This window comes from Poecile atricapillus, chromosome 6, assembly GCF_030490865.1.
Source record: "Poecile atricapillus isolate bPoeAtr1 chromosome 6, bPoeAtr1.hap1, whole genome shotgun sequence".
In the NCBI taxonomy this organism is placed as follows: Eukaryota; Metazoa; Chordata; class Aves; order Passeriformes; family Paridae; genus Poecile; species Poecile atricapillus.
Genome location: NC_081254.1, coordinates 7,020,729 through 7,043,679, shown reverse-complemented (window position 1 = coordinate 7,043,679; position 22,951 = coordinate 7,020,729). Strand labels below are relative to the sequence as shown.

General features: G+C 44.4%; 1 protein-coding gene across 2 annotated transcripts in view; it reads left to right on the top strand.

Annotated features, from left to right (window-relative positions):
- PCDH15 (protocadherin related 15) overlaps positions 1-22,951 on the top strand; it is a 324,226-nt gene that overhangs the window by 187,740 nt on the left and 113,535 nt on the right. For both annotated transcript variants that reach the window (XM_058841858.1, XM_058841859.1), the window contains exons 14-17: positions 2,243-2,436; positions 6,583-6,715; positions 12,446-12,525; positions 17,555-17,648. In XM_058841858.1, the coding sequence (XP_058697841.1) occupies positions 2,243-2,436; positions 6,583-6,715; positions 12,446-12,525; positions 17,555-17,648 (501 nt within the window). The remainder of the gene's footprint in view (positions 1-2,242; positions 2,437-6,582; positions 6,716-12,445; positions 12,526-17,554; positions 17,649-22,951) is intronic.

Here is a 22,951-nt window from a genome sequence, read left to right as displayed (position 1 = left end):
GTGGGCTTAATTCTTGGTTTGAACAATATTTATGACTTTCTAAATGAAATTTTGTATTTCACTGAGCCTCTGTGCATAAAGGATCAAGATTATCTTAGGAACCAATTAGATCCCTGAGTGTTTTCCTGGAAGTGCCCAAGGCCAGGTTGGATGGGCTTGATACAGTGAACGGTGTCCCTGCTCATGGAACTTGATGTGCTTTCAAGTCCCTTCCCATCCAAACCATTCCAGGACTCAGTAATGCACATCCTCCCCTTGGTGCTTAACACTGTATGCAAATGGGATTAACTCAGATATTGCAGCTTTGGGCTTTACTCTTGTTTTAGTGGCAAGGTTTGGTTCCTGCTCTTCCAAATTTTTAGCCATCCTTGGGCAAAGGTGTTTTGCTAGTTCCAGGTGGTGTTTGGCAGTTGTGGGTGGTGGTTTGCCACTTTTAGGTGGTTCTTTGGCAGTTCTAGGTGGTGGTTTGGCAGTTCTAGGTGGTGGTTGGCAGTTTTAGGTGGTGATTTGGTAGTTTGGGGGTGCAGGTTTGGCAGTCATAGGTGGTGGTTTGGCAGTTTTGGGCGCTGGTTTTGCAGCCTTGGGTGGTGCTGTGGGAGCTGTGAGTTGCTGGAGTTGATGTGATGCTGCATTGATCGGGAGATGATTTTCTATCATAGCATGGCAAGGCCGTCAGGGAGTTTCTGTCCCTGCCTCAAGGTGTTACAGGGTGACAAGAGGGGCCCAGAGGCAGAGCCTGCTGTTCAGCTGGCCTTGCCTCAGGAGCAGCTGTTGATCCTGCCCTTGGCCTCGCAGCCGGTGCCGAGGTTTTCCATCACCGCTGACATCCAGTGCTCCCATCCTCTGTCCCTGCTGCCCCAGGGCAGGAGGGTTAGTGTCAGGAAAGCCAAGGCAGAGACCTTTGAAGAAGCTATGTCTCTTCTTTTTCATCCTCACATTAGGATCCCTGCAGGGATCCTTCCTGAGGCTGGGATTACTTTGGACATCCCAGGAAAGCTCTGCTGTCACCCCTGCTGGTGCCCTTTTCCATTCCCCATCTCCCACTGCTCCCCTGGAGCTGGGAGCAGCAGAGCACCCCATGGTGCCATCATTCCCTGTAACTTCCACTGCCAGCTTTTGGCAGCTGGATTCACAGCTGGATGCTGTGGCCTCCTGGATGTTCCAGTGCTGTTCAGACCACTTTATGTCATTCCTTGTGCTTTTGAGGGAATGTTGTCCTACAGAATGAAAAGTCGTTTGAGGAACCTGTGTATCAGCAAAACAACTCCTAAAAGAAGAAGAGACAACAAGGCCAGGTTGAACAGGGCTTGGAGCAACCTGGGATAGTGGAAGACATCCCAGGCAGGGGGTGGTATGGGATGAGCTCTAAGGTCCCTTCCAGCCAAAACCACTCTGGGATTTTCTTCCATGATTCACTAAAAGCAAATATATTCTAATTCCTGGCCAAGTGTGTTTGATTTATGGTGGCTCACAACATAAATGGGATAAACCCGCTGCCTTTCCCAGAGGGAAGAGAAGAACATCCTCGTTTCACTATGTTCACTGTTAGAATCTGGGTCTAAAACCAGGATTTAGATTTTTCTCAAGGGATTTAAAGACAATGTCACACTTGGGGACATGGGTTAGTGGTGACCTTGGCAGTGCTGGGTTAACTGTTGGACTCGACCATCTCAGAGGGCTTTTCCAACTTGAGTGTTTCCATGATTCCAAGTGTGTATCCATATGGGAACAGCTGCCATTTCCCTTCCACTTGGCTGTCATAGCCATAGGTGCGCATTAACACAAACATTGCTCTCCAGCTCTGCAGAAGGAGGGCTTGGAATGCCAGGCCTGGACATGAGACTTCCTGGCACTATCAGGGCTGTGTCCTGGAAAAGTGCAGAGAGGGATGGGAAATAAATAAATACAATCCTCTCATTACTTTTGCTACACAAAAAATACCTTCTTCCTTCTGCTTTTATAGAAAGTTTCATATATTCTAACCCACAGAGAATAAAATCGGTCTAAATTAGGTTTCTTAATTTGTATCTTAAAATAAGTGCCTTGCAGTCTTTAGATAGCAGTTTTTCTCTGCTTCATGATGTTTTTTTACAGCTATTATTCTTCATTTCAGCTGTATCTTTCTGTGCTCAGAAATTCTTGTGTGTGTTCCAGATGTTCCAGTTCCCCTCTCCTCCTCCCGAATCACCTTCCCAGAGCCTGTGAAGAGGTTCCCTGCTGACCCTGTGGTTTTGCCTTGCAGCTGACGGCCGTGGATGCTGACGAGGGAGCCAATGGGCAGATAGTGTATGAAATCCTGGCTGGGGATCAGGGAGATTTCACCATCAATGAGCACACAGGCCTGATCACCATCGCTCCAGGAGTGGTGCTGGCAGTGGGGCGCTCCTACGCCCTCACGGTCAGAGCGTCTGACAGTGCCCCCCCTGCGCAGAGAAGGTAATTAATGCATCTGCTAATGTTAGATGCACTACTCCAGCAGCTCAGCAGGAGCACCTGTGCCTCACACCCATGTCTGTAATCCATGCTGGGATACAATTCCATGCCTCTGTTCTGGAAAAGTGGCACAGTAGAGTTCTTGCCCTTTGTGGTCCTTAATGATATTTTCCTTACAGCGCTGTGTTTTCATGATTTCATTTGCTTGCCATGGTCTGTTATTTAAAAGTTCCCAGTTGTGCTGGGAGCTGTGCATGTCCATTCATTGAGATGAAGGGATGGAAAGAAGAAAGCGAGTGAGAAGGGAGATGCTTTTTGTTCAGAAAATGCAAAAAGGATCCCAAAGAATGGGGTTGCTGAGCTGGAGATCCTCTCCAGGTGTAGAGTGTGCAGTGTCCCCACTAAGAACAAAACTCCTAAGAGCAGAATTATCTCTATTGTACCCCAGCTAAAAAAGAAGAGCAGACTGCAGATTTAGGATTTAGGTGGCAAGGGGAACATCATCATCTTTAAGGTCCCTTTTAACCCAAACCATTCTATGATCTATATTTTCAAAAACCAGCAAAGGTATCAAGCCCTGCTTACCTGTTTCTGTGGGGTTTCTGTTCTAAATCTGGCAGTTGTGCCAAAATGTTATTTCATGAAGGTGTGGAGGGAGCAAAAAAAATGTCTGTTGTGTTCTGGGCCTGGTACTGATAATGTGACAACCTCCTTGTCCAAAGAGCATGATAGGGAGGAATAGGAGGTTCCAGCATTTAAACCTCTCATAACTGTAAAGTGAAAACTTCTTCAAATGGGAAATGTAAGAAGGAAAGAAAATACGAGAGTAGGATTTCAGTAACTGTATTTTCCTCAGGACTGGCTGCTTCTATTATGTCTCTAAGATAGCAGCTCATGCTGTTGTGCACATATTTTATAATTACTGTCCATTCAACTTGCTAAGTTGTTCATAAAATTAGCATCTGGTGGCAGTCCCCTGGTTGAATTTCACACTTTTTCCTCCCTCTTGCTTCTTTAATAAACCCTCTCGCGCTGGTAGTAGGCTGCTGGTACTGCTGAGAAGATTGAGGACAATTATGCATTTATTTTGTGTAGTACTTCAGAGTGAAGGCAAAAAAATCAGTAACTCCCCTTCAGAGAGTCTGGGATCCCTGTGGTGTGACCCCACACTACAGCTCTGATTGCCATCAGCCCCTTTTGTGCTGGAGAAATCTTTGTATTGCCTAAACATATGTATTTCTGAGGATGGATGTGGGGAGCCTCTGCGTCCTTCTCCAGAAATGTCTTCAAGGCAAATATGAAGTGGAAAGCTGTGCCAGGATAACCAAAGTCACCTGGAAAGTGACTGGATTTCAGTCTTCCCCTTGCTTATGCATGAAATAAAACCCAGCTGCTGAACCTGGCTCAGGAGCTGTAGCTCTGCAGCTTTTGTGAACACAAATTTAAATCAGAATTCTCTGTAGGTTTCTTGGGTTGTTTTTGCATGGAATGATGTTTAAAAATGTCAGTGGGTGGCTGTGCCACAACTGAGATTTTGGATTTGAGGATTATTAATTATAATAATTAATGTAAGTTCTTGAGATATCATGGAATCATAAAGGTTGGAAAATGATCCATCCAAGATCCATCCAAGATCATCAAGTTCAACCTTGTCAACCAAACCACAGCAAGTGCCACGTCCAGTTGTTTCTCAAAACCTTCCAGGGCTGCAGATTTCACCCCTTCCCTGCACAGCCCATTCCTTTATTGAAGCACAACAATTTCTGGTTTTGGAAAAAGAAATTACATTTGTAAAATCAAACAATTTCATGTCAGACTTTAAGCTTTTCACAGTCCCTCAGATTCCTAGACACAAGATTCATATCACTTCATACAGGCTTCTGCTGGATCAGGTCACGATGGGTTAGTCCACATGGATGGAAATCCATTCATCCTAGATTTTATAATTGCCCAGAGCAGCTGTGCCTGCCCCTGGATCCCTGGAAGTGTCCAAGGCCAGGTTGGACTTTGGGGCTTGGAGCAGCCTGGGATAGTGGAAGGTGTCCCTGCCCATGGCAGAGAGTGGCACTGGATGAGTTTAAGGTCCTTTCCAAATCAAGCTATTCCGTGATTCCATGTGGAGATAATTTAAGTAGAGATGAGAGATGGTGATGGCAGTTGACTTTCAATCAGCTGATGGGGCACAAAAGCTGTTTGTCCATCCTGGAGTGATTTTGGGAGCTCTGTGTGGTTCCCAAATGCTGTGTTGTCTCTGTGTGTTCACCTGCAAGCACCAGCTGCAGGGCTTGGCTCGGCTTCATCTCCTTCCCCTTCCCATTCCAAGGGGGAATTTGCCAGCTCCTTAACTGGACTATAACCCACACAAAAGGCATGGGGGGAAAATGCAAGGTGTTAATAAAAAATGGATTGACATTGCAAAAAAGGACCATATAAGAGTACTTCTAGTTTGCAGATTATTAGTGCTTTACTTCTGTGATTTTGCCTTAAATATTTGAAGAAAATTTGCTTACTATTCCTAGAATCCCATAAAGGTTTGGGCTGGGAGAGACCTTAAAGCCCATCCAGTCCCAGTGCAGGGATACCTTCCACTATCCCAGGCTTCTCCAAGCCCCATCCAGCCTGGCCTTGGACACTTCCAGGGATCCAGGGGCAGCCACAGCTGCTCTGGGCACCCTGTGCCAGGGCATCCTCACCCTCCCAAGGAACTATTCCTTCCCAATATCCCATCTGACCCTGCCCTCTGGTAGTGGGGAAGCCACTCCCTGTGTCCTGGCACTGAATCCTGTCACTCTGTGTGTGGGTATGCCCTGAGGGAAGAGCCCCTTCCCAGGAGTGTCATTTGTCCTTCTGGACAGCAATTTCTTATCCTAGAGCATTGCCGGGGGTGTGTGACAGTCCCCAACATGTTGCTCTCAGCCCTGGCATTGCTGCAGTGACTATGTTTGGCCACAATTTTGGGCAGCTAATTAAAAATATTGATCACTAATGTGTTGTTTTTATATTAAATGAGATCTCAGTTAATACAGCAACTGCTTCAACAATAAATGTCTGGTAATTTTGGGTAAGATCCCCTAAAAAAGCTCTTGAGTTCACTAGCCCTGAAAGAAGCAGCATTTGAGGTTCATTATTTTCTTCTCTCTCCCTCTTCCTGCCTCACCTCAAAAAAACTGGGACAAATTCCTTTGGTTTCTTTCCTGCAGCCCTAAAACCTGAGATTTATCAACTTTGTGCAAGGATTCCTGAGGGGGAAAGCTACACCTGCAGCGCAGCACTCGCTCTTCTCAGGGTTTGTTCTGGGGTTGGGATGCTGTGCTGACATCCAGGAAGGAAGGCAGGTGGGATAATGGAGCAGAGAGGCAAGAGGAAGATCCCTTTGAGTCAGATTTTTAATCTCCCATCTCCAGGGGGACTCCTGGCTCCCTTTCTCAAGTTGAGGCTGCTGGATATCAAGTGGGTTTACAGGATGGTCTGTGCAGGGTCTTCAGTGCCAGTGTCCCAAAGAACCTTCAATATTCCGTATGGAATGCTGTTTACAGTCTGTTTGGGACAGGGATTCAGTGCAGCTGAAGGGTTTGCCAGGGGTTTGTAGCCTCCTGCATTGCCACTATTCTGAAATGGGATTCATTGCTCTGAAATGGGGATTATTGACCCACAGCATTGTAGCAGCCTCACAGAGTTGTCTGCATCTCTTCTCCCAGCATTATCCTCTCTGCCAGCATTCCCTGCTCCCTCTTTTCCAGGAAAGGAAAAGCAAACTGACTGCCAGCAGGGAGGCTCCAGGGGTGGCTGTTGTGCGTGGCAGGAGCAGTTCCCAGCTTGGAATTCGTGCTGCTCCCGCAGAGGACACAGCACATTGGGAGCAGTTTGTTTGTGGAGTGTGCACTGATATCTTACTGCTCTATTTTTGAAAGAACACCACTTTGGGCTGCTCTGGGAGAAATTATTGAGCTTTTCTTCCTGTTCATGTGGCAGCCTGCTTTCCTTTTGATCCAGAAAGAAAAATATGTACTGAAGCTTTTAGAGGAGCAAAGGGAGGCTGTTAGAGCTGGAGAACACACACTATGTAAAGCTGCCATTGTGGGTTGCCTTGTGGATTGGATTTATTGATTCTGACTGGTTTTGACTGGTTTTTCCCCCCCTGCACTGCAGGAGCTCCATCACCACTGTTTACATCGAGGTGCTGCCTCCCAACAACCAGAGCCCTCCGCGCTTCCCACAGCTAATGTACAGCCTGGAAGTCAGCGAGGCCATGAGGATCGGCGCTGTTCTGTTAAACCTGCAGGTACAGAGGCTTCCCTGGGACTCCCTGAGGGTACTGGAACCTTCTCCACCTTCCTGCCCTCTGTGTCCATGCCACGCATGTGCCACTCCTTACATCCACGGGGAAAAGCGGCAGTTCAAAGGGATTGAATAATGATTCCATTTTGATCAACAGCCCCTTTTACAGGGACTGTAGAGAAAAAGGGCTCACCTGGCTATTTCTGTTACTTCTTTTTTTTATTTTAATATTGTAAAAGATGCTATAGGCTGCAAATGGCACAGGGTGCCCAGTGAAGCTGTGGCTGCCCCTGGATCCTTGACAGTGTCCAAGGCCAGGCTGGATGGGACTTGGAGTAGCCTGGGATAGTGGAAGGTGTCCCTGCCCACGGTAGGGGTTGGAATGAGTTGATCTTAAAAATCCCTTCCAATCCAAACCATTCTGGGATTCTGTGACAATTATATTAGAAAAAAAATCTAAGTGGCTGGAAATTTGAAAGGCCTGTGATTTCTTGTGTTAAAATCTCTCTATATATTTGCCAATAGATCAGAGGAGCTTCGGCACCTCATTCATGGGGAATTTCAGCAGGATTTTTGGCCATTTGCCTTCCCTAGCCTGTCATTTTTGAAAAATGCCTGAAGATATTTCTACCCCTTGGTGTGTGGAACAACAGGCTGAGAGGGAGCAGAGATCCCACTGCTGCCAGGCTGAGAACTGGTGGGACATTGTGCCCTGGGATCAGGGATCATGCAACAGCTTCTGGCCAAGTCCAGGAGCAGGAACATCCCTCATCCTCATGCATCAGGACCAGACATCCCCTTGTTGTGATAATGGTTAAAAAATCAGTTCTCTCCTCACTTATTTACTGTTCCTTATTTACTGCATTGTGTTCTGCCTAAAAACCAGCTGTGCAAAATAGGGAGATAAATGGCAACTCTTTATTGAGGTTTTATTTTTGAGGGATCAGGAACTTAATGCTGTATTTAGGAGTAGTGAAATAAAGGAGCTCTAATTAACTCACTAAAGCAGGTGGTTGAGAAAGCTCCTGCTAAAATGGTTTCCTGCTGAAAGACTAGGATTATTCTGGCTGGTTAAGCTCATAAAGTCACCTGTGCTGAGGGAGGATGACTAATTTAGCTCAGTGCTGCCAATTAACTCCTGGCACATCTGTGGTGCCTGTAGGGATGGAGGAGTAGAAGGGCCAGGCTGTTCAGGAGCCTTCTCCTCCCTGGTGAGAGACAATTGGGGTTGGAAGTCCCAAAGAGGAACAGAAGCCAGGAACATGCTGAGAAACAGAAACATTTGTGTTTCCTTGACAGGTGCTAGTGTCTGTGGCTGAGGGCCTGAGGGATCTTTGGAGGCAGAAAACCTCTTGGCAGGTTTTAGTATTGAAGGATTTGATGGGATTTAAATATGGTTGGAAAGTGAAGCTCCAGTGGAATGATCTGCTTTAATGTTTCACTGAACTCCAGACAGCCCATTATGTGCTGGCACTGCTGAGGGACTTTGAGGGCTGTGTCCAGTTCTGGGCCCCCAGTCCAGGAAGGACATGGAGGGGCTGGAGCGTGTCCAGGGAAGGGAACGGAGCTGGGGAAGGGGCTGGAGCCCCAGGAGCAGCTGAGGGAGCTGGGAAAGGGGCTCAGCCTGGAGCAAAGGAGGCTCAGGGGAACCTTCTGGCTCTGCACAACTCCCTGACAGGAGGGGACAGCCAGGGGGGGTCGGGCTCTGCTGCCAGGGAACAGGGACAGGACAAGGGGAAACGGCCTCAAGCTGTGCCAGGGGAGGCTCAGGTTGGACACCAGGAGGAATTTCTCCATGGCAAGGGAGCTCAGGCCTTGGCAGGGGCTGCCCAGGGAGCTTTGGAGTCCCCATGCCTGGAGGTGTCCAGGGAAGGGCTGGACGTGGCACTCAGTGCTCTGGGCTGGGGACAAGGTGGGGATCAGGCACAGCTTGGACTCCATGGGCTGGGAGGGATTTTCCAGCCTCAGTGATCCTGTGTTTTATGAAAAATACTTGATTATTAAAACCCAAATACGCTTGGCTTTAGCTTTGGTGCTTAGTGCAGGACTGTATCCCTTGAAGATCTGATTGTCCTCAACCTGAAATGTGGAAGATGAAGAGGGACTTTTTACAAAGGTCTAGAGTGCCAGGATAAGGGGAATGGTTTCCAAGCACCAGAGGGCAGCGTCAGATGGGATATTGGGAAGGAATATTTCCGTGGCGGGAGGGATACCCTGGCACAGGGTGCCCAGAGCAGCTGTGGCTGCCCCTGGATCCCTGGAAGTGTCCAAGGCCAGGCTGGACAGGGCTTGGAGCAGCCTGGGATAGTGGAAGGTGTCCCTGCCCATGGCAGGGAGTGGTACTGGGTGTGTTTTAAGGATCCCTCCCAGCCCAATTCCAAGTCCAGCTCCCTCGTCCTGCATTAAAACCTCCATCTGTATTGAAGGACTTCTCCTGTGTGCAGCATATTTCTGTTTTCATCTTCCTTTATTCCCTGCTGTGTAAAATCCACCAGGACATTAATTTAAACATTCATATGAGTTTAAATACTCAGTTTAAACATTCATAAACTGAGTATTTAAACTTCTGAAATCCTGTACTGCCTTTTCCAGGCAACCAAAAGTTCCCAATTAGGCACCTTGTTTTGGGTTTTGTGCCTGAAGCCATTGTCTGTATTCCATCAATGATATGGAATATCACCAGGCCTCAAATTTTGAACAACTGTTTTCATGGGTACTTTTTCACACTGATGTTTCTTTTCCTGAGTCTTATCAATCCAATTAGTGTTTGGGCTGGTACAGATTAAGAAAATATGCTTTTATGGCTCTCTCTTAGTGATAATTTGGTAGTTGTGCATACAGCAGGACAGTTGCTAAATCCTGAAGAGAGCCAGCAAAATTTTTCAGATATTCCCAATTTATCAAATCTGAAGATCTGCAAAACATTAGGGTCAGTAATAATGCAAGTGTAGCTGCTTTAAATTTTCCCTTTAGACTTTGGAAAAATGAAATTCACTTTTCTTGTCTATTAAAATTTCTTCTGCTGATGATGGAGGGCTTTATTTCTTTCTTATCCCCTTATTTATTTTCTAATGCACCCAGTTGGTCTTGACTGGTGGTTTAATTAACAACATTGAGATTATTGCAATATTAAATGATCTCCACTGCATTAATTTGTAAATAAACCTCAGAGTTTATTGCATGCCTGGAGGCGTTTATGGCTTCATGTTCTGGCAGCCATTATTAATTAAAATATGCAAATGCTGTCCTTTTTCTGGGAGCCTGCAGAACAAATAGGGCTGTTAGCAGGGTCCAGTTATGTGCTGAACAAGGAGCTAACACGGAATTGTTGTGTGCAATTTATGGAATCACTCTATGCCATTGATCTGGAAAAAATTAGGAATAGGTTGCTCTTCCCCTTGCCTTCAGTGGTTTTCTTCTGTACATAAGAACATGGTGATCTTTGCTTTTAAAGAAAGCAGGGGTTTTTATAAGCAATGATTAACTTTTGCCCGTTTTATTTTTTTTTTAAGCATGTTGGTTGAAGGTGGGTTTTCCATGGGGCTAAAGAGAAAATGAAATCTACAGCAGCTAGTCTTTGATTTTCTGGCTTCCTGAGAACCCCCTGGCTTGTTATGAGAGAATGCAGACCATAATGATACCTCTGAGACAATTTAATGTGAAGGGAGGGCAGGATGCCCTGCAGGGAAGGTAAAAGGAGGACAAAGCACTAAAGACAGGAGCAACCATGGGATTCTGGTGATTTAGGATCAAATACAGTCCTCAGAGATCTCAGCTCCTCACGTTGTCTGCCCCCAGTGTTTGTAGCATTTTGTGTTCTTGGCTCAGATTCTGACTGTTCATATCCTCAGGCCAAGGAGATCCAAATTCCACCCACACCTTCCGTCACTCAGTGCCACCCATGGAATTTATAAACAATTCTCTCCATTTTCCCATCCCTGATGTTGTGGATGGGAATGTTGATTAGTGCTGGAAGAGCTGTACCCACCCATGCAGAACTGAGTCAGTATTAACACTAGCCACTACTGCCTGACCTTAATTTTGATGATGGGTTTAATTCTTGCTTAATCCCACCCTCCATTTGGAGACTGTGTTGTCGGAGTTCCTTTGGGAAAATGTCCCATCGAGCAGTGGGAAAAGCCTTCACCAAGGCTCTGCTGCTTTATTGATCCACAGTTGCTGTCCTGTTCAGGAGACTTGTCCTGTTGGAAAATCAGATTAAATTGCTTCAGCATCCTTTTGTTCTGGAGAAATTTAGTTCTGTATTATCCATCTACATATTGGCATTGCAGGGAACTTACAAATAATTGGGATATTAGTGGGTTTCTGGGAATTGCACTCCACCTGCCTGGTGAATGATTTCCTGTCTCATTCTTACATGAACGATAGACCTTGGGTTTGCCCTCCAGCATTTTTGTTCTCTGGGAGTGCTCAAAAAAAAAAAAAAAAAAATTCTGATGGCTTTGAGATTGCTCCCACCCTTCCATACACCAGGATGGACTTCACCAGGCTTGAATTCCAGGAGCTGGTTCAAAGATGCTGTGTTTATGAACATCTTCTCTGCCTGACCCTTGCCCAGCTCACAACTGAAGATTTTCCCCAGTTAATTTAGTTTGGAGCTGGAACAGGGGCAGTTTTACCTCTTTGACCTTCTCAACATCATTCCTTCTGCTTTGCAAACTACTCCTCAGGTTCCTTCTGTAACTGAAACATTTCTTTGTTATCCTTTGTGTTCTATCCTGTTTCTACTCCAGTTTTGCCTTGACTTTTTCCAACTGTGTCCCCATCCAGTTTTTCTTGCCCTTTATTTGTGCTGATCTCTTCCATCTGACTTAGACCCTGTGTTGGATTTGGCTAAGCCAAGTTGTTTTCTTACTATGTTCCCTGCTCTGCCTGCATATTTAAATAGTTTGTGCTTCTTCTCTTGATTTTGGGGGGGTTTTGAGTAGGGGTTTTGTTATTTTTCTTGGGTTTTTATCTCAGAAACTGCTTTTTAGGTGGTCAGCTCAAAACTACACAGCTCTAGATTGTGGTCCACAGCAACAACTTGACAGGAGCAAGGTGAGGGTTGGCCTCTTCTCTTCTAGAACAGAGGAAATGGCCTCAGGTGGCACCAGGAGAGACATCAAACATAGTTTATTCAACTTTTGAAATATTTTTTTCCACCTAATAGGTGGAATATCCTCATTTTGGTGCTGCTAATGTCTTTTCTTAAAGGTCTTACCCTGATCTTCACCACATCAAAAAGCAAATTATTGTGGGCTGTGAGTGCTGCAGTTGGAACTCACTGGAGCATCAGCCAAAGGTGGGAATTCTAATAAAATAGCAGAAAGAAGGATCTTGATAAGAAGTGGAAATGAAGAATGGGAAGAAAGGAAACCAAAAGTTCAGTCTAATTAGTGTGGAGCTGCAGAAAAATAGAAGTAAATTATTAAAGCCTGAATTTCATACTCATGCTGTTGGATGTAGCTGTAATTTGATAATTACTAATAATTAATAGTAATTATTATCCTGCATTTAAGATATTGTCATTTCTGTGTAGCATAGGAATTCTGATGTGCTCTAGCACATCTTGAGTAGTTTGTCAATAACCAGAGTTGCCTTAGAAACCGGGATTGGGATCATCCCTGAGGGAATCTTTCCTAAAACTTAATTCCCCAGTTTCTACATGGAAGGAAAGAGAAGAAACCTTTGCCACTGACTGAATTTTATCCTCTTTTTTCCTTCCCTAAAGGCTTTCGATAGAGAGGGAGACCCCATCAAATACCTCATTCAGAATGGAGATCCTCAACAAGTTTTTAATCTCTCTCAAAGGTAAGTGGGAAACCCTCGGAGAACAGTCTTGGAGCTTGTCAGTCCAGGGAATGGAGGAGCTGAGAGAAAAGGGTTGTGCTCAGACACCTTCAGCTGCTCCTTCGAGGGTCTGCTAGCCATTAATGAGAGCTCTGTGAGCCAAATTCCACTCTGGGGTTTGTCACTGGCCATTGTTTATTTATTTTAAACACCTCAGGTAAAGGAAACTCACTGAGGTGGAAAGATTCTATTTAAAAGAGTGGCCAGGGATTAATTAAAACCCTTTACCTGTCAGCTCCTGACTAATGATAGGGACAATTTTTGCTTTAATTTCCTGTCTTGTTATGGTTTAGCCTGTAGTGAAAAGCCCTTTGAGCATTGTTTAAGAACTGTATTTTCCTTAAATTAAATTCCAACTCAAACAGAGTGAGAACGAGAGGGTTTGCTATGAAATGAAGCATCAGATTGGTCTCTGCCTGGCCCACCACCCTTTATTTTACTTATTATTCGCTATTAATTTACCTGTTATTAATTTTTATTTGCAATCCAAAGTATCCTTTTTTCTTTCAGGAGGAAGGGAGGGTGGTGACCTGACTTCCCACAATAAATGATGGGACAGAAGTAAACTGGGCCTTATTAACTCCTGATGCAAAATAATTTTAATTTGGTGTGAGGGGAAGATTGTGAACCTAAATACCCAAAACTCCTGAGACAGGTTTGTCTGTTCTGAGCTGTGGATAATAAATCTCCCATTCAAGGAGAATTCAGATCCTTCAGGAAACAATGGGAACAAAGCCTTGAGGATGCCAGGAGGTGCTGGTGCTCTCATCCACTAGGCTTGATAAAGACTTGGCAGGTGAGGGAAGGGACACCTTGGAGAGGGGACACTTTCCTTCACTGGAGTGGCCAGAGCAGGGATTGATGTTGGGCTGCTGGTGTTATCCATGGCTTGGGATTGGAGTTTTGTAGGGACTCCTGCCCAAGTGCTGCAAGCAACCCTTAACCTGAGAAATTCAGCCTGACCTGCTCTAGCACCTTTAGAACCTGGATAATCTACAATAGCAACATGAGAGATGCTCCAAAGTGGGGGTTGCAATGGGAATAAAGAAGGATTTGTTGATTTGAAGGTGAATAATCCAGCCTGGTTACATGGGAGATGCTCCAAAGGGGAGTTACAGTGGTAGGAAAGCACCTATTATGATTATAACTTGAACAAAACCACCTGACTGCACAAGAGATGCTCCAAAGGGGTCACTCAGTGATCACCCTTCACACCACACCGTTAAATTCCCGGCAGTTCTTCACACCAGACAGGCTTAAAAAAAACATTTGGAAATCCAGGCCAGCTACTGGAATCTGGATCCATGTGTTGTCCAACTTGGGATATGAGCAGGGTGGCCATACCCAGAAACCAAGCAGTTAAGGTTGGTGTTCCTGGAATTCCTGCTCTATCCCTCCATCCCCATCCTCTGGGACCCTTGGGAGGCCTGACTCCCCCAGCCTCACAGCCCCCACAAATCTGAGCACATTTGGGGTTCAGTGCTCAGCTCTGATACACCACCTTGTGGTAAAGAGTTCCTTGAAGTGTTTTCCCCTTCCTGTTCCTTTGGAAAAGGCTTTGTGCCAAGTTTCCTTCAGCTTTTTGCCTTTTTCCTGGATGCTGAAATATGTTGATCAATTGGACGATTACTATTAAGTGAAACATCTTTAATGTGATGTGTAAGGCTACAGGAATTTATCTCAAGTTTGGATCCTCAAAGGCCAAGTCAGAGCCCATGACCAGGATTCTTGCTCCCTTTTTCTGGATTCTTGTTTTCCGTCCTGGAGCATGCAGTTAACTCCAGTGTAATTCCTGCCTGGCAGCACGAGGACTGGATAATCCCAATTCTACATCTCCTTACTCCATCTTTTTCCTTCTCAATCCAAGGGTTGAGAGATGGTTTTGTTCTCCCTTCTCTAGCTCTGGAACCTGAGCACCACCTCTGGCAATTCCCTACCTCCTTGTGTTTCCTGGAAAGAGTGAGGCTGGAAAGATGGAGTGTTAAAGGAGTCAGAATCCTAGGGGAAAACACAGGATATTGATAATTTAGGGTATAAAATTTAGGGTATTTATAAGTTAGGATATTTATAATTTAACATGTCATCATTCAAAAGACATGTCAAGTGTAATTTTTCCAGAGGTAGGAAGGAGATAAAAAAGGGAATATGGTAGACAATATTGGAGAAGTGCACATGGATTCACGCAGGTCAGTGTTTGATGTCAATATTCTATTCTCAGCTCCACTTTAATATGTTTTTTCAGTAAATAATTTACCACTTAAGTCTTTCATGTTTTATTTATTCTTTCTTCCCCATAAATTTTTTTTGTTTGTATTTTCTTGCAGTGTTTTGAGAATGCTGAAAAATAGATATTTCTATGTAACATAACGAATTTCATTTAATACATATATTTAATGTATTAAATATATTTATTTATAGCCACATGCTTATATATTATGGCTGATTGTTTTGCCTTCTTGTGGGCCATATCTGTCTGCTAAACTAAGAATTTTCCTTCATCTAACTAAAGTCTTCATAATCAAATTAGGATTAGTAACCCAATTGTGAGTCTAATCAAGTAACTAAAATTGAAAATATAATATGATTTAATATGTGTATATTGTTAGATATAAAATAGGGATCATGTTTGTTTGATGTATATATGGAATTTTAACATTTGTTGAAAATCATATAAATATTCATATACATGTATGGATTAATAATACATAGCTGTTATATTTATAGTTACTATAGCTGTATATATAATATTATAATATATATATACCAATTAGAGATACATATTTTAAATAATAATGTGATTATATGAAATACATCAATATATCAACAATAATAAGTTACTAGATATAAAATGTATATAAATATGTATTTTAAATAATAACGTGCTTATATATTTTAAAATATATAAATGAATGCAGAAATTTTCTCAGGCCTATCCCTCTTTATGGTGTTGCACTTTGCCCTTTCCCTTTCCCTTTGGAGCATCATTTTCCCTGGATCAGGAATCCTCAGCATCTGGAATCTCACTCTGGAAGAAGGAGGTCAGATGCTGGAAGTTCCATTCTCCTCTCTTCGGGATCCAAGACATGTCAGCTCCATATTTATTTAAAAAACTAGTTAAAAACCATACACAAAATTCATTTGCCCCTAGTTTTTGCCAACTTCCAGGGAAGTGTTTTAGATTCAATGGAAATTGTCCTTTTTGAAAGAATCTTAGCAGGACACAAACAGAAGTTTTCATTGGATAACCATGAGGCAGACTGACTGGACCATCTCCTGAAATACTCTTGAAATATTACTTTCCCCACCAACCTTTCAATCCTAGGGTAGAATTGTGCTCCCACTCCCAGTTTCCACCATTTTTGTGGTATTTATTGGAAGGAACAGCTTCCCAGGAAGTGCTGGGATTTGCTTCTGTTGGAAATTCTTGGCCTGGAAGCAGTTTGCTGAGATCTTCTCTGAGAGTAGGAAATTAGAGAAGGAACCCTGCAGAAATTTATAATTTAGGAGAAAATCCCATGTCCAGGTGTAACACATCCAAGTGTTCTGGAGAAGTCCAGCCAAGCCAAGGAGACCTCCTTGTTTGGCAAGAATCTATGCTTTGGTTTGGATTTTCTGTTTCAGTAAAATCTCTGCACAAGTCACTGTTCATGCTCTGGATCCTGAGCATCAAATGTGGGTACAGCAAATAAAATTGAGAGCTGTGCCTGACCACTGCTTGTGCCTGATCTATCCATTGGCATCCATTGGGAAATCACAGGATCTCCAGATCCCATCTGGGGTGGATTTTGGGCTGCAAAAACTTGTGGTGTTACATCTTTCTTAAGATACTTGGTGGAATTCCATGGGAGAAGCAGCCCGGGATAACTATCACCCTTGATCCATAGTTGTTAAATTCCCTGTGGATTTAGGAGCGGTGCTGTCACTTTGTTACAATCTTGCCCAGGTTCCAGCAGGCACCAAAATTGTGGAAATGAAATGTGGAGCTTTGGGACAGTTCAGAGCTCTGGTGCCAGCTCACTTAAGGAGTGTCGAGCTTCCTTAGGCAGGATTGTCCACACTGTACCTTCCTAATCCTTCCTGACATAGAAGTAGTGAGTCTGTGGTGGGGTCTCATCCCTCTGGGTGGCTTCCAGACATCTGCAGGAGGGAATTAGATCAGAGGAAAAATCCAAATTGTTTCATTTGTCAGCACTTACAGGAGTTTGCAGTGTTTTCAAACATTTTTTTTATGTGGCTTCCAATTAACCCTTCTTTTGTTGTCCTTTTAAAATGGGATTCAATAATCATAAGATCCCAATTCCTTGGAATTGTCCAAGGCCAGGCTGGATGGGCCTTGGAGCAGCCTGGGACAGTGGAAGGTGTCCCTGTCCATGGCAGGGGGTGGCACAGGATGGGCTTTAAGGTCCCTCCCAACCCAAACCAAACCACTCTGGGATTTGTTTTCCACCACCCTTGTGGCTGCAGCAACATTTAACTATTAGGGGATACTTGAAGGCCTTACTCTGAAGTTACACAATGTGTAACTTTCCCCAGTAGCCTCTCCCTGAGGAGACTCACCCTGAAGTCTGTGTGTGTTTTATTCCCAGAGTTTCCTGCTCAGTTCTGCTGGGTATCAGAACTCCTCAGTGATTAATCCCCTGCTTGCCCTTCTCTCTTCTCATTTACTGTAGCATTAATATTAAAAATACAAAATAAATATGTTTTGATAGTTGAATAGCTCAAGTGCAGCAGGAGCAAATCAGGGCTCTGTGTTCAGTGGAGCTCTAGCTTTTGTAGTCTTACTAGGTTGATGTTTTAATCCAGGATTATTCCTGTATCCAAGTGGAGAGCATTAGGAATTGGCTCATGGTTTTTCTTGGCCTTCACCCACAGACAGCCCAAGAGCTCCTACAACAAGGAACCTTGGTGTCAGCAAGGTGGTGGAGCTCAGGTGGTCATAGACCTCTCCCAGCCACCCTGCTAACATGTCCTGGTTTTGTTTCCTTCCCAGCTCTGGCCTGCTGGCTTTGGGAAAGCCCCTGGACAGAGAGAGCACTGACCGCTACATCCTCATCGTCACAGCCTCGGACGGCAGACCTGACGGGGTGAGTGTCCCTGAGAGCTGGACAGCACTGCCTACCTCCACTCTGATTGTGTGCTTTTCATGGATCTTGACCAAACCTATCTGAAATCTGGGACAGTTTTCCTCTGGTTGGTGGGGGTGAAGCCTGCCTTTGATCACAGACAAAGGGATTTTGCTGCTGATTTGAGTTATACTTTACAAGACAAGATTCACAGGTGTTAATCTTCTATTTATTCTCTGTGCTATTTGATACCTGCTCCTCTTCTTCCCTTCTCCCAGATGTGGAAGCTGTATTAGTGATTTGTACTATATCCAGCCCTTTTCCACAACTGACTGTCCAGCTCTCCAGAAAAAAATCTGGAAAAATCCCACTTCTCTTTCAAAAATAACATTTTTTTTTATCAGGAACTATTCCAAGTCTTCCATGTTTGCACCAATCCATGACCCCACAACCAACCCCACCAGCACTTGTGTTTAATATAACAAAATTTTGATTTTTAAATTTTCACGTTATAAAATGGTGGACTATTTAAGGATATGTGCTTATTGATCAAGCAGAGGCAATGGAATTATTTTTCCTGAAAGTTTGCAGCTGGATTGTTCAAGGTTCCTGGAATTCAGCAGCTCTTCCATGGAATTATAGCACAGGGTGGGGAGAAATATCTGTACATCTGACCTTGTGTATTAAGGCAGATCTAAAATATTATCTCTAATAATTAATAAATAACAAGAATGTATTATCTGGGCTATTCTAGAAAGATGTGAGATTGAAACAGAGACATCTCTGACACATTGCCACAGAGTGATCATGAAAATTCTGGGATTTGGACCTGTGGTCATTGTGGCAGAAGAAAATCTTGTTTATTTTTTCTGTCTCATGCTCTTCTTAGCTTCTTCGCCTTACAAGCTTTGCTTTCCTGTTCTGGATTTACTCAGAATTTACACACACACACAGATGCAAAAATAACAAGGAAGACTTTATACAATTTCATGGCAGCATGGAGTAATTATAAGATAGTCTCCACCTTTTCCACAAAAAATCTGGTTACAATTTTAGTGGTAATTCATCTTAAAACTTGTGGGTTTGTTCTTCGTGAACTGTTCTCACAGCTGTGAGTTCAGTGGTTTTGATCTCAAATTTCCAGCTGGGAAATCTGAAGATGTAAATTAAGGACTTGCAAGTTGTTTCAGGCTGTGTTATGCTCCTGAAATAATTTCTGGGATGTAAAAAAAAAGGGGACTGAAAAGCTCCTTCCTCTTTCTTTCATCTAGAGTGAGATCCATTCGTTTTGCCCCAGGATTAAGTGGCCAGCAGATTAATTCTAACATTCTGAAGGTGATAGTTGGGGTTTTGAAAGGAAATCCTGTTAATCATGGCACAGTGCTTAGCAGAAAATAGTTGTATGTGAGCTGAGATATGGTGTTTGAAGCTCAGGTCTGGAAAAACCAACCAAAATAAACCATGGAGGGATTCTTTAGAGTTGTCCCTGGACTGTGCTGTTGAACACCTCTTGAAGTTCTTGTTGCTTGCTGCAACAACAAAATCCACTTTAAGAAATCCACCTCTGGCTATCTCATTATTTCTTCTCCTCCCTCAATCCCATTGGCAGGGGTTGTCCAGGGAGGTTTGGAGTCCCTATCCCTGGAGCTGTCCAAGGAAGGCCTGGATGTAGCACTCAGTGCTCTGGCGTGAGGATCTGTCACAGATCAGATCTGATAATCCTGGAGATCTTTTCCAGCCTTGTTCATTCCATGACTCTTTGTGATTTCATACTAGATTTTTTTTCCCCTGGAATTTTGCAGCTGCAGGTGTGTGTGCGCATTGTTCTCAGGGTGAAACATGGGCACACTCTGTAGCTTAAGCCCGTTCCTTCTGCCTGGTTTGGGGTTTTTGCCACTGTCCCTTATGTGCCTGTAGCTGCTTTCCACAGTCCATATTTACTGTCAGTGGTGGGGCACCTTTCTTCTTAAGATTGTCCAGCAATAGGACTCAGTTGACCAAAGCTTCTGGTGCCAGCAGCTGGAAAGGGTTAAAAGTTTGGCTTGCCAGGATCACAAAAAAAGGCTGGATAAGCTCCTTGGCTTTCATTTTACAAACAAATGGATGAAGCAAGGCAGTTCAACCAAGCCATTAAATCTCCAGGCCTTTTCCATGCCAGGAAACCGTGGATGTGAGTAATTTGCCAGGCCTCCTCATGTCTTTGCACAATTCCCTTGATTTGCAGCTCTTCTGGATGTACTCCCTGCTGTTTGACAGGCTTCTCCTGGAGGAGGGTCAGGACTCACTCAAAGCTCCTGGCTGGTACCGTGCCAAACCTTTCTGAGGACATGGATCCTTGGTCCAAGTAGTCAGTGCCATTTCAAGGAGGAATTTTGATTTTTAACTAGTTCTTATGAGGAAGCAGACGTGACTTTTTAGAGGAAAAAAAAAATATTTATACAATTACGAAACCACTGATCCCCAAGCTCATTCACCTGCTGCTTGTCATCCAGCTCTGCTTTTTGTGAACAGTTCCATTAGTGCCTACAGAAAACTGGCAATGTCGCAGATGCCTTGCTGCAGTTTGCCTAAAATCCCAAAATTAATTCCCCAGGCAGGTACAATGTCATTTAAATTCCATTAACATATTTTAGCTGGTAACATATCCAGCCTGATCCTTTTCCATCCAGCATGAAACCAGCTATTAGAGTCAAACCTACTTAAAGTCAGATTTTGGATTTTATTTCCTGTATTTTCTTGGGGTTTTTTGGGTTTTTTTTAAATTTGAAAGGTGTTCAAGAAAAAGACTTTACTGGTGTGTGTGGGGAGGGGGTTGTTGTTATTGTTGTGGGGTTGTTTTTTTTTTCAATGAGATGTGGTGGCTTGACCCTGCTCTATCCCTGCCCTCCTCAGCTGGACAGGAATGAAAATATAAAGAAGGCCTCAGGAGTTGAGATAAGGGCAGGGAGAGATCCTTCACCAAATATTGTCATGGGCAAAACAGCTTGGGGAAATCCATTGATTTTATTACCCACAAAATCACAGCAGAGTAATGGAAAGTAAAACAAATCTTAAGAACATCTTCCTACCACCCCTCCCTCTTTCCTGTGCTCTCCCTCCTGCCCTCCAGTGGCACAGGGAGATGGGAATGAGAGTTTGTGTTGTTTGTGCTGCTGCTTCTTCCCCAGGGAGATGTGTAGGAGTCCTTCCCCTGCTCCAGCATGGGGTTCATCCCATGGGACACAGCTCTCCATGAGTCCATCCCATAGGCTGCAGCTTTTCATGAACCACTCCCATGTGCATCCACATCCACGGGGTGAGGCCTTCAGGTAAAGGCTGCTCCACTGTGGGTCCCCATATGTCTCAAGTACTATCAGCAAACCTGCCCAAGTGTGGGCTTCTCTCTCCATGGATCCACAAGTTCTTTCTCCAGCATGGGCTTCCCACTTCTCTCAGCATCCCCATGCTCTGGTGTGGGCTCCTGTAGGAGCTGCAGGTGGATCTCTGCAGTCTCCTTGGGCTGCCAGGGCACAGCTGCATCCCCATGGACTTCCCCATGGAATCTCAGCTCCAGCACCTGGAGCAGCACCTGCCCTTCTTCCTGCCCTGCCCTGGGTTTCTGCAGAGCTGCTCCTCTCCCATGGTCTCACTCCACTCTTCTCTGGCCACAATTACAACTGCACAATAACAATTTTCATTCTCAAATCAGTTATCCCAGAAGCATCACTGCCGTCTCTGCCTTGGTCAGTAGCAGGTTCATCCTGGATCCCCCGGATCCAGGCACCATTGGAGCTTCCAGCAGCTCCTCAGAGAATCCGCCCCTATAACCCCTCACTACCAGGACCTTGCCACACAAACACAGTCCAGGAGAACTTTCCTCCTCAGGTACAACGTGGATAATTGGCATTTGTACATTTTTGTGGCTTGGTTTTGTGAACAACACTCATAGGATCCCCAGATAAATTCCAGTTGTATGGGATCTCAGGAGCTGATGTTCCTCAGGCACTGACAATTTAAATGTGGTTATTTAATCCATACCTTTCAAGCATAAACATGTCCCAAAAGCCCACACAGAGTGGAAAAAGAAGAACATTTGTATTGGTCTTTCATACTCATCTGAGTAAGTTCAGTGTTTGTAACTTCACCCAGTGATACTGGTTCAGAAATTCAGGCCAGCACTCCAGAATTCCAATATCCACAATATTTCCCAGCCAAACTCTGTGTGAACAAAGATTTTTAGCTGTTATGACATGAAAGCAAAGGGGCAAGACTTCTGCTCATGAATTTTTAAATAATAGTGTATAAAATCGTGGAACACCTCCGTTGAGAAAGGTTGCTATGCTTGAAAATTGTTGATGCTTTCAAGGAAGAAATCTATCCCAGACTGCTTTGAAAGCTTTCTCTCTCAACATGATGATTCTCTTGTTCTCATAAAACCAGGGATGTTTTTTCTCCATGGAGCTAAGCAAGGCTCAGGCATCTCCAGCCCTGGCAGGATCTTCCTTGGCCCAGGGAGACACATTAAAATGAATTTTTCTTCCCACTCTGGTATCTCCAGGACTTTGGAGGACAGCAGGACACCTCCCACATGAGCTTGTGCTTCTGCTTGGGGTCCAGCAGCCCCAGCCTCACACTTTCGGGGAGCTGCATTTTCTCCGGATACTTTTCCCATAGTTATGAATGTCACAGAATCCTTAAAGTTGGAAAAGACCTCTGAGATCATCAAATCCAGCCATCAACCAGCTTCACCTCTACCATGTCCTCAAGTGCCACATCCACACGTCTTGAGCACTTCCAGGGATGAGGACTCCACCACTTCCTGAGAAGCTGTTATAGTATTTCACAGTGCTTTTGGTGAAGAAATTTTCCTTAATATCCAAGCTAAACATCCCCTGGCACAACTCGAGGTCATTTCCTCTCCCACTGGAGAAGACATCTTGCCATTTCCTTTCTAAACCCACCAGTTCCTGGATTCTTCATCTTGGACCTCATTACTCCACAGCTGCCACCAGGGCAGGCCAGTGCTCTGTGCCTGCACTAAAATCCATTGGAGTAGCACAAGGATACAGTGTGCTATTGGCTCTCCTTTTGATCCTTGATATTGTCTAGAGAAATCTATATCCAACCCCCATCATCATCATCATCATCATCAGTGAATGTTGAGCTCATTTTTGCATTTGGAAAGTCTGTGGTCCCACACACCAGAATTTTTGGGGGGGTTTTAGGGTTTTTTGACTTTTTTCTTGCTCCTTTTTCTGTGTCATTACCAAAAGGCCTAAGAGAGGTTTGACAGGACTGCTGTGGCATGGGGTAATTGGGGTTTCTCTTTTCTAAGCCCCAAGGCT